Here is a 12,110-nt window from a genome sequence, read left to right as displayed (position 1 = left end):
TGTGGGGGTGTGGAAGGACCATCCCAACCATTGCACACAACCCCCAACCCATACTACCAAACCTTGCCCATACATGTGGGCATAGGACCTGTAAGCCTCTGATGCAAATCCACCCTGGCTCCTGTCCTAATTTCTGAAATTCTTGACATTCTCACAAACCACAATTCTGTTTTCAGGACTCCTTTGTCATCCAGCAGCCTGTGCCAGGGAGGTTTTGTTTTCTAGACTGTTTCTCTGGTAGGCAGGAGGGTTTCACAGCCTAGGTAAAGTTAAGTGCAACGCTTGACAAATTCACGAACCACGATACGGGAAAGCAAAGCTTGGTGGGAGGGTAGAAGTGGCATAGGAGCCATCACAACAACCAGAGGAGAGTGGAGAGGTGCTCAGCACCTTGCAGGGGTGAACTGGGAGGAAAGGACTCTTGTTTTCATCCTTGCACCATAACATCACCTACAGTATGTTTATAACCATTAAGAGTAATCTGAACCAGTTGCTTGAGTTTGTAAACAGTAAACGTTACCACAAAACCAAAACAAAAACGCTGCTCAAAAGTATAAAGAAACTGGGAAAATTACAAACAAGTGGGAAAAAAATTAAGAAAATTAGGACAGCCACAGCCTTTAAAGAAAGTTGCTGATAAAATGATACTGTTTAATTAAAAAAAACCAAAACAAAACCCAAAACAGAGGGGAAAAAAAAATCCCAAACATAAAGAGCACAGAATATACTGGACAAAGGAAATGATATAAATTACTGTGACCAAATGCGACACTGGTAGTTTACGAAGTGGATATGTACAGTCAAATTAAACAGTGTTTACCCTTCTGTTCTAATAGTGTTACAATGAAAGATCTATTGCCGTTTTACTATACATTGCATTGATTGAATCTTTAAAAGTCAGGAAAAGTTACCCAAAAAGCACATCCACCGATTGTACGGATTCTTGGCCTGCTTCTCCTTTCCAGGGTCAACTCGAGACCTTGACTCATTTGCAACAACGCAGGCCCTCTGGTCCTCAGCTCAGTGAAGGGCAAATGCAGCCCCCACCTGGGATTTCAGTGAGCTCTGGACAGGGCCTGCATTTCCACGGCTCCCTTTGAACATTTGCTCTTACCATACACAAGTCCTTTCAGACAACACATAATGCAAAATCCAAGGATTGTTTTTTTTCTTTTTCTTTCTTTTTTTCGTCATTTTTTGTTTGGTTGGTTTTCTTTTTTGCATGGGCAGGGATAAGGGGTAAGGGTGGTCATGTGGGAGCCAGAATTAAAGAAGCAGTCCCGTCTCCATCAAATTCATCCAAAGCGCTCCTCTAGGCGGGATATGACTGCGTCCTGGCTGACAAAACTGCAGAGCGCTACATCTGCGAGACATCATCACGGGGGGGAGGAATGTCGCTAACTTCTCCTCAAACCTTTTTTTTTGTGAGTGAGGGGGTTTATAGTTTTGTGCTGGGATGTACAGAGGATAGCTGGGAAGGTGGGAACGCAGCTTGAGGGTTTATAGCAGCTAAAGGATAAATGCTGTTATGCAAAAGATCACCGTAGGAACTTCCTACGGGTGTTGCTGCAGCTAAGTGTCTGTACAGTTGCTGAGAGTTTGCAGGAGATGTGAGGAATTGTCTCTGCACCATAAAGGAGTGAAGAGCCAATGGCTGCATTAGAGGGGACAGCACGGTCTGATTTTTCAAGTACTGCAGGGGATGAGAATACCCAGGTGGTAGGCGATTGTTCAGCCCTGTGCACAGGCTTCCTGGGTACAAGCCTGGGAAGATGGGGCCTGAAAGGGGAAATTTGTGGCCTTCCAGCATGCTGCTAGAATGGAGGCCATGCACTGGCTTGCTGCCTTCTCCCTCTGGGTCTGGAATCTTGTCTTTTGCTGAGGTCTCCTTTGATAAGTGCATAGGAGAGACAGCTCGGATCTTCTTTTCAGAAATGACTTTGTCCAAATCCTCCAGGCTCCGTTTCAAGGGCCGGGCAGCTCCCACGTTTTGAGGGCTTGTTCTGCGACTGATTATAGGATGCACCATCCCCTCCATCTTCCTCAGATTCTCCAGTCTCTGGGTCTGCTGCTTCCCAGATCTGTGGAGCAACTCACTGTTTTTTTTCTGAGCTGTCATGGCCATGGGGGACACACGGCAAGCTTTGGGGTTACAATCTAGGCTCACTGCAGGGCTGCTTGCAGCCTGGAATGGGGAGATGCCTTTGCTGTCTTGCTGGGCCATGGATGAATGAGGGAGGCTGGAGCCCGGAGCCTTTGCAGTCTGTTTGTGTATGCCCTTTGGAAGACTCAAATCTGTTGGCTGATCATCTGAAGAGGCCTCCACTGCTGCCTTTTTTTCTTGCTGATGCAATGATGGGCAATAATTTAAATTTCGTTTTTCTTGGTGTTTGTGTTGAGTAAAATTAGAAATATTTTCAGATTCTCTGAACATGTCCCGGGGGAGATACTTTGATGTCTGTTCATTATTAAGGTGGTGTTCCGTGTGCCTATAAAGGTTGTGCAGATGAGGTGATGAATAAAAATCTGCCAAGAAAGTGGGCACATGGGAGTGGTGCAGTGCCCTTTTCTCACTCATTTTATCTTTGCAGTCCTGGATATCCATCTTCGGTATGTATGACTCTGCAAGAGAACTGAGGTGATGTTTTGAAAAGTCACAGCGCTGAAGATCTGGTTTACTTAGCATGTCGTGTTTAAAAACATCATTAATCGATTTCCTTTCTTCCTTGGTTTTAAAACTCTGTACATGTTGAATGACTGAGGGCCTATTGATTGCTATGGGATCAGAATTAGGGGTGTGGGGACCTTGCAGTATGCCTGAGGACAGTTCGTCTCTGCTGTTCAGTTTCTTTTTGCTTATCAAAGGTGGAGGAGAACCGTAAGGATAGCTACACGATAGGGCTGCCCCGCTGACCTGCGACAGCAGCTTCTTCTTCGCCAGGGGTGACATGATGCCTGGATTGCCCTTTGAGTAGAGCAGTGGCGTATAGCCAAAAGTGGAGTCATCGTTCAGGGACCCAGGCAGCTCCTTCTCCTTGAACATGTCGAAGTTCTGGACCACCAGTACTTTGGGTGTTTGCTTCAGTGCATTGTGGATATCTTCGTTTCCCAGCTGGTCCACTTTGACCGTGCAGTTGGCGATGTAATCGGCCATCTCTGGCAATTTGTCATCTTCTACGTCACTCTGAGCGGGCAGCTGAACTGGGAAAGCCGTGAAGGGTATTTCTGGAGGTTCACTTTCTAAGCTGTCAGTAAAAGCTTTGTGTAGTCTTTGTTCAGTCTTTGTGTCTTCAAGGGCATCTGCTGGGGAGTGTAATTGTTTAGTGATAGTGGCATCCAGCACTGTGTCTTCTTCTGGGGACACAGACAGACTTGAGAAAGAGGATGAGTGCTGAACTTCCTCCTTGGTTTTCTCACTGCTCGTGTTGTTTTCTGTCAGGTCTGTCTTTTCCAGAGGCACGGGCCGAGATGTATGTGGTAAAAGAGATGGAGGACCTTGTACAGGTGGTTTCATCTCTCCCACTGTAGGATGTTCAGGAAAATTTTTATGGTCTGCTGGTTCTTGATCCTTCTCTTGTTCTGATGAAACCTAACAAAAAGATTCAACGGACAGCAGTAAGAATGCAGTGCCTTTTGGCAGGCTGTTCATAAGATTATACACAGTACGCCACTGCCTGTATCTAGAGAAGTACTTGTCAATTAACTTGCTGTATCATGAAGGCTCTAACACCAGGTATGGGACTCAAACAAAGAGATGTACCTCCCTGAAATAGTAAGAAATACACCATCCCTGCCACAGTCACAATGAGGCATTTCAAAACAGCAGATGTTTGTAACCTGATGAGAAGCACCAGTGCCTCAACCAGATAGCTAAAGGCTGAGCCTATACTCTTCTAAAACTAATTAGGCAAACACAGGGGACCATACTTCTTAACATAAATGATAAGGCTGTAGCAATTTCTTCTGTGAGCCAACTTCACCTACAACAACAACGTGATTCCAATGTTTTTTCTTACATAAAGCCTCTCCAGTGTAGCTATCTTAAAATTCAGCAATCACAGAGGAGATCATTCACACCCAGCTCTACATTAAAGTGTGAAAATGATAGAAATGGCATAGTAGGAATCCCTACTGTAGGCAGCAAATCACTGCCACAGCTTAACTAGGACACACATTTTTTTATTAAGGGATTAAAATGAAGTTGTCAACATTCAGTAAGTGTGTGTGCCTGCTATTACAAACATGGCTTTTATACGTTATCGTCAATGGGCCTGCAGCTCTTTCTGCTCCCCCCATTAATAAAGCCTGTGTGCACAATTCACACTATTCATCCCATTATGTAGCCGGCTGAACTGTGACCCACAGAGGTCACCAGAGCGTCCCATCTGTGATCCAGCTGACTGACAGCCCTTTTCAAAACTGCTGTCACTCTCCTCTGACATGTCGTGGTAGAAGACAGTCATAAAACAGCAGCATTGTGTGAGTCCTTTATTATTATTGTTTTCTTTCTTTCTTCGTTGTAAAGATAAGACGCATCGAGAAAGTTATTATCTAAATGCTTCTTTACGGTTTGGCATAGAAGTGGGGGATCAGAGAAGGTCCTAATGAATCCATCCTTCTCAGAGATTTATTCACAGCTGCTTTTAAATATTCCTGTCTGTTTGGCTGGCCTATTAGTTAAGTTAGGATGACTAACAGACACTGTCTTTTTAAACTCATAGCTGCCTTTTGCAGCCAAATACCATCATTAGGTCCTTTACAAAGTACTACTGCCAGTCTCTTGAGCTTATAAAATTACAGGAAAATACCAGACAGATGAGCAAAGAAAGGAGGAGGGAAAAAAAAAAAGAGAAATCATATTTAATAACTGTACATTCTTCTCTTTGTTTCTGTTAAGCAACACTTTGATTGAAGTTTCAGCTATTGTGAGGAAATGTGCAGTCTAAGGCTAATAGCATTTTGTCTGGTATCTCATTATATTGACAATGTCATTCTGACAGCAGGAAAACAGCGATGAGCACAAAAGCAAATGCTACCATAATAAATTAAAGTTATATTCTCTCCCTGCATACTTATAGTGTATTAGTTGAACATGCAATTGAGAGGACTGCACATTTGTAACTTGATTATGCTTTTAGAGCTCAAAGCTACAGCCAGCTTCTAGGCCACATGCAGAAATGATTTAAGCAATGGCTTGATTGGAGTCATGCCTACATGTGTGGTTACAGAGGTTCCAGGCACCATCCCTGCCGTGCCTTGATGAGGACTGCACCCAAACGTGCAGCCTGGAACAGCGCTCCACTGCTGAAGGACAGCTGGGGAGAGTGGGACGTGTAACCTTCTTCCTGGCTCCATCAAAACTGGATTTTGCTCTAGCCAAAGGAGCTGGACATCTCCTTTCTGCTGGTCCCAAAAGGCAGAGCACAGATGAGCTCAGCAGACTGGCACCTGTTCTGGGTGGAAGCATCTGTCCATGCAGGTTCCTTTGCTACTTGTGCTTCGTGTGACCACCTCCTAGTACAGTGACCTGCTAAGGCTGAGGTCCTTAATCATCAACACTGTTTCGACTGGGGCAGGACATGTCTTCCATCCCAGTCAGGGAGGAGACATTAATTCTGCTATAAAAAGTACCATTTTACAATAGGAAATTGCTGTAATTGTACATTTTTACGGTCTTGTCTGGGCTCCCTACGTTTCCGATAAATGCAGCGTAAGAACTCTTCCTGCAAACCACACAAAAATAACTGCAGTTTAGGCAGCAGGAAGCTTGAGATAGGGAACAACAAAAGCAAGGAAATTCAAAGTTAAGGCGGACGACTTGTTACACTGCGCTTACAGTGGTGGTACAGATAGTGTGTAACACATCTTGCTGATTCAAGACCCCTCGATAAATAACCAGGCATGAAGGAATGACAGGGGAAGGGAGCAAAAGCCTTCACTTTGCATCTCCTTGCTTTGGGCAATTTGTGTTGCAACCAGAGACTAGAGAAGGTTTGTGTGCACTCTCCTCTCAATTTATTTTCCATAAGAAGTGGAGGGGTTTTCCCCCAACAGCTTTAAAATTACAGTGTGAAAGGAAACAGAAAATTCTCCCCTCTCTGTGAAGTGCTTTTAACACTGGATATTAAAGGTACTGTTGATCAAGGCAATTTAAAAACAAAACTTCAGTTTGGATGGGAGATGAATTATCTTTGCAATCACAATTTAAGGAGGTAGCGGGATACACAAAATCAAAATTCTCTGTTATCAAAATAGGGCACACAAAGCCTTGGAGGTTGACATGTTTACTGGTCCTGCACTGGTTTTGTAAAATTTAAACAATGAGGAGCAGTACTGTTGGTAGCTTACTCAATACCAACTTCCAAACTGGTTTAGAAACAGGACTGTCAGACGACAATGAAGTCAAAGGAGCAGCCGTAGTCTGCCGGGCACATCATGTGTTTCAACATTCTTTTAATACTTACTTTCACTGCAACGCCTTGAAGGCTGCTGTGATCTGGCAGACTGAGGAAAAGCAACATCTTGTGTAGGGGTTGTGTGTGAGGAGCGTCACCGCCTCGTTCACACAGGGTGCAAGCAGGGCACAGGAGAGAGTGGGCAGGATGTGTGAAAGAAAGTGCGTAAGTAACACCAGAGCAAAAACCCCATTGATTTTGTATCATTTAGCAACACGTGAAATTTGCCCCTATTTGCAGACAAATAGGAGCTCTACTGATCTGCTTTACCCTGGACAGCCACCAGGAAAAATTTCTTCAGTGAGGGCTGTCTTATGTCTGCAGGTAACATGGCTCTTTGTGGAAGCTGGGGCCTGCCATGTGAAGCAGGTGACAGAATAGGAACCTGTCTCAGCTGAAAACCATCTCTGGCATATGAGAGGGAAGTTGGTCTCAATTAGAGCTCGGAAGGTGGTTCTCTCAACATGTGACCTTTCAGTCCACAGAGAAATTTAGTATAATGCAATAAAAATCCTGTGGAGTGTTAAGTTTTTTGATAGACACGCATACATCTGTGAGCACAGACGGGCTGATCCAGAGGTTATCATTACAAAAACCAGCTGTGTCCAACAGTTACCACAGCATTATCAACAGTATTAGAGGTTCCCGCACCCTGAACTTAGATTGGGAAATAACTGTGGTAGCTGCGTGGTTTCCTTTTGGCAGCTGCTGATCTTTTAGTGGTGACCGCTGTGTAATACAATGTGCAGAAATGGTACTTGTTACATCCAGTGCTTGGTCTTCTGCCATCACTGCGACGCAGTATGGAACTAACTGGTTGCTGTTTGTAGCCCAGCAAAATCCCGACACAGACAGCACCACAACAACTGAATTGCCATTGCCAAGCAAACTCAACTGGTTGGAATTCTCCAGTTTAACTTGTGTATTCTATCATTCGATTTCATGTGATTAAACCTGTACATTCTTAATTGAAAAGTTGAAAAGAAGAAAGGCAACTAACCTCAGATGCATCTTGGGGTTTCTGTGCATTATCTTTTTCCTTCTTGCTCTTTTGGTTTTCATTTTTGATGCGTTTTGTTCCAGACACTTTTGTTTTTGCTTCACCCTCCTGGGAACTGTTATCCTGTTTTCGAGGTTTCACTGGAGGCAGTGGCTTATCTTCCTCTCCTTTAATAAATCTTTCATATGGCAGGATTAATCTAGGGGATTAAGGAACAAATAATTGATCAGGTTTCGCCATTCTAGCAAAGAACAAAATGTATCTACTGCAAGCAGTTTACTTAATAAATCCATTTTCTTCCGTGCCATAAAAGCAACAGTGTAAACTCTACATCTATAAACCCAAGTATGATAAATCAATTTATTTGGCAAGATTATCATGTGGCATAAATTCAGTGAAGTTTGAGTTGGTGTGGATCAGTAACATTGCAGTGGTTTGTGCGGCTACATCAATTTGTACCAGATGAGGATATGAGCCACAATCTTTTAGACTGATTTAAGAGAGAAAATCTACCACTTATTTTTATTTTCTCTCCCTACCCTTAAAAACATGCAGCGAACTCCAGGAAAACACCTACAAAGCCACAACCACCTTGATACCAGCTACACAATTTCCAGGCTGGTGGTTTCCCCTGAGAGCAAGGGTGAGTGCCAGAAGCTCAGCAGAAGATGAGAGCAGGGCTGCAGGAAAGCATAGTAGTGGGCACAGCACCCATTGGCACCAGTCCATCACCGCCCTTGCAACGCACCCATACCAGGACAGTCACCACACTCCCCTGCCTTTGCCAGTGAGGCTGGTTTTTTTCAGGAAGAAGGAGAGAGAAGAGGTAAAAGTGAGGGAATTCTTTACTGTAGAACAGTCTTTCACAAAGTGCACAGAATCAATTTTAAAAAGCCAAGGAATAAGTGCAAACAAAAAATATTCTCCCCTGCACAGTTTTAATCTATCTGCTTTCCCTTTGCAATTTTTGATCTGAAAGGAAAAAATAACTGCTATAATTAAAAGGGATGGATTGCATTACAATCTCAGTTTCAAGTTCAGTGATTAAAGTTTTTATAATGCTTTTGGTATGATTAATGACTCACGGTGGGATTAATACAAGACTCAGACTTTAAAAATATGAACTTTAATACAGCAAACATAATTTGTTGAAGTTTTTTTTTTAGAAAAAAAGACAAGCTGACTCTGTGAAGAAAATGTACTTTGCTTATAAACAACATAAATCTGTTCACATACCAGGAATCTTTAATTATCTTTAATCTAAGACTCCAAGGCAGAAACCTCTTTGGTTCAGATATTCGTTTGTTATCCCAGAATCAGTTTCTAAGCATGCAGTTTTGATTTACATACTTAGATGTTCAAACACAGTTTGGGCTTAAGAGAGCAGAAATTAGATTGCTCGTGATCATAATATTTTACATTTTAATAAAATACAACATAAATTATGTTAAAATATAAACCTAATTTATGCTATATTAGAAACAAAATTCATTAACTGAGCATGCTCTGACATGGTATGTGCAAAGAGGCGTGAATAATACTTTCTAGCCCTGAATTTGGCAGGGCTCCAGTAATGAAGCTAAGCAGAGCCCACAGGGAATATTCATCTTCAGATCCCATTACAAACTGAGTTTAAACATGTTACAGCTGCTAAAACTGGAAACTGCTCCCTCTATGCAAACTTAGCAAAATAATACGTAGCTGCCAAATACCTGCTTCCCACTGTAATATTACAGTTAATGTTTATATAATAAAAAGCATAACTAAGCAGAATAAGAAAAAAATAATCTTGTTCATACTTGAGGTTGCTGCATTTCACTGGCAAAGCTCAAATATTGGTGAAAACACCGAATTCCTCCCCTGCGCTGCACAAAGCGCTTTGGACTTCACTAGAGGCAAGGTTGGGTTTCACAGAGGGCAGCGTCGAGGCCGCTCTGCCATGTGTTAAATATTTAAAATCGCTTTTAATAAAAACACGTTTTATTACAATAATTGTTAGCACTGCGAGGGAAGTGTTTGACTTTGTTTTGTTTCCATGGGAACACATCGCCCGTTAAAAAATCTACGTACTCCATCCGTAAAGGTCTCAGAGGCTGTCCCGCAGCCCACGGGAGATGGAGACACCCTCCTGACCCACCAGCGGGCCCTTCCATTAAAGATGCCGCGTGATTAACCCCGTGGCTGCGGCCAGGACGGGAGCAAGGCCTGGGCCAACGTGATTAATCACTGCTCTGCTCTCCACCGAGCCTTCTAGGGTAACGCGGGACGCCAACGCCTCCTCCTCCTGCTGCACCTCCCCAGAACTCATTAGCTTTGCGCTAATTAGTAACCCTGGCTTAAATTTCTTTTTCTGATCTTAAGGGTTCACGTGGGAGTACAAGGTTTTCATTTTAGTTATTTTTCACTGAGCTCAGCAGTTGGCAGGCCGACAGCAGTAAAAATACATTTCACATCGCCGGTCAAAGGCCTGGAGCCAGCGGCAGGAAATCTGGAATTAAATGTTTTGTGTATCGGGGAGGCGGCATGACTAAGGTAAAACTGAATCAAAACACAGGGATGGCTTGTTCTAGGATTTCCCCCTCCTCGTTTGAAACGAGGGCCGGCAGGCCGCCGCTGCCTGCTGCTGCCGCCGCCGCCGAGGTAGCTTTCGGAGGCCACGGGGGGCAGCTGGAACGGAGCTGGGCAGCAGCGCGGGCTGCGAGACCCCGGGGAGCAGCAGGGAGGCGAGCCCCACCAACAATTGCCGCTCCACGTAGAGATTTCCGTCGGTTGCAATTTTCACTGAATGTTTTTTCAGTTATCCTGTCATGGTACAAGACAATTACCCACAGGATATGATCTTATCATTTGATTATTAGAAGTTTTTATAGTGCAGGAGTAATAAAGCTCATACAGCTCTCAGAACATGTAAGCAGCCGGCTCACATGGCATGAAAGCAGCCAGCTTAGCCAATTTAAGGTCAATATTGCCCAACGTTGGAAGAATGCGAGCTGCTGTTAGCCAAATAGTTTAGCAGAATGTGACATGTCTAAAACCAGCACGAGGAGTGGTGTGTTTTTTTTTTTCAGTTTGTGGGTTTTGGTGGTATTTTGTTTGGTTGGTTTTGTTGTTGTTTTGGTTTTTTTTAGTCACATATCTGCAGCACAGGTAAGATTTAACCAAACTTTGTGCAAGGACAGGTAATGCCAGTGTCCAAAAAAAAAAAACAGGCAGGCAAATACCTTGGATGTGCCACATTTTAGAAACGTCAGCCATGTTTTCAGTGGCTTTGAACTGTGGCTGATTTTTTTCGTGGCGGGGAGAAGTATCAAAGTATTCATGAATAAAAAAAAAAAAAAAAAAAGGGAAAAGAGAGGGAATATTTTGTGGTCTGAAGAATATTTACTTGTAAAGCCTACAAGGAGACCAAATAAAAGGGTCTTTATCATGATCAAGATCCCAATATTAAGATTAATAAAATGCATTATTTATAAGTCAATTAACATAAATAGAATATGTAAGCACTACTGTATTAAAAAAATCTTTCCACAGGCAGCAGATTTTTAACAGCATGAGGTTGTGTGGTTTTTTTTTTTTTTTCCCCTCCTGGAATAATACAAGAATAACATTTTCCAGCCAAGAGCAGAAACAGTAGGGGAGTCTTTGCTATCACAGGGCTTCTTATTAAATTCAGTCACTGTGAAAAGCCAGTCTTTTTTTTTTGTCTTTTTTTTAAATAAAGACAACTTAAAATCAATACAAGTTAGATTAACAAATCAGTGCTGTACTAATCCTGATTTATTATGATCGGCAGTATTAAGTTTAAACACGTATAAACTGCTACTCAAAAAAAAGATTTTGCTGTACTAAGTCCTGAATTAAATAATGGTGCAGAGTGTACCGAGTTTTTAGATCTGCATCATCCGATATTATGAAAAATTCAATGTACTTCTCTGCAGCAGATGTCAGAGGTCAGCAAATCTATTACAGTAATGTAAGTAATCTGGCTTTCTGCCAACCTTTTTTTAAAAAACACTGAAGCAGATAATTTTATATTTACAAATTCTAAAATCCTCCAGGGACTGAATCTCTTTCCCAACAAAAAGCAGAAACTTCACATTAGAGAAATGTATTTCACAGTATATCAAACATGTCTTCGTCATTAGCATTTCATAAAAAGAAAAAAGAAACAAACCAAAAAATAATCTTTTTTCAGTCAACATTTCTTTTCCCAGCTATAGAACACACAATGCAAGATCTCATCTGAGCCAGTAACCACGACATTTTCAAGTATTGATTATGCAGAATGAATGACTATTTTTTGGCCCAACTCTGCTTCACAGGACACATAAGAGCACATCTATTTATAGACACAATAAAAAAAGTAGTTACAATAATGCAAAGGATCTGACCAGCCCAGAAAGAGGAAGGAAATTAAATGTTAAGGCTGCCAGTTTCCTCTTTAATTCTCCCCACTGTGTATGGGTATGACGGGGCTCTTGGGTCGGGGAGGAACCATATGCCCAGGACACACAAGGTGACGGAGGGAAGGAGGCAGTTTAGCACAAACCCTACAGTATTTTCCATATTGCTTATTACAGTGTTTATTTTTGTTTTCTATTTGGCAGAAATAAAATATTCCAGCATGTCTCCCATTGACATCATCTTGCTTTCTC

At 42.5% G+C, this 12,110-nt stretch overlaps 1 protein-coding gene across 5 annotated transcripts in view; it reads right to left on the bottom strand.

Moving 5' to 3' along the window:
- Positions 1 to 681: 681 nt before the first annotated feature.
- ARID5B (AT-rich interaction domain 5B) overlaps positions 682 to 12,110 on the bottom strand; it is a 151,759-nt gene continuing 140,330 nt past the window's right edge. For all 5 annotated transcript variants that reach the window (XM_064145183.1, XM_064145182.1, XM_064145181.1 and 2 more), the window contains 2 exons: positions 7,456 to 7,654; positions 682 to 3,589 (listed from right to left, as the gene is read on the bottom strand). In XM_064145183.1, the coding sequence (XP_064001253.1) occupies positions 1,439 to 3,589; positions 7,456 to 7,654 (2,350 nt within the window). In that variant the 3' untranslated portion in view covers positions 682 to 1,438. The remainder of the gene's footprint in view (positions 3,590 to 7,455; positions 7,655 to 12,110) is intronic.

This window comes from Pogoniulus pusillus, chromosome 6, assembly GCF_015220805.1.
Source record: "Pogoniulus pusillus isolate bPogPus1 chromosome 6, bPogPus1.pri, whole genome shotgun sequence".
Lineage (NCBI taxonomy): Eukaryota > Metazoa > Chordata > Aves > Piciformes > Lybiidae > Pogoniulus > Pogoniulus pusillus.
This window is presented reverse-complemented; position numbering and strand designations above follow the sequence as displayed.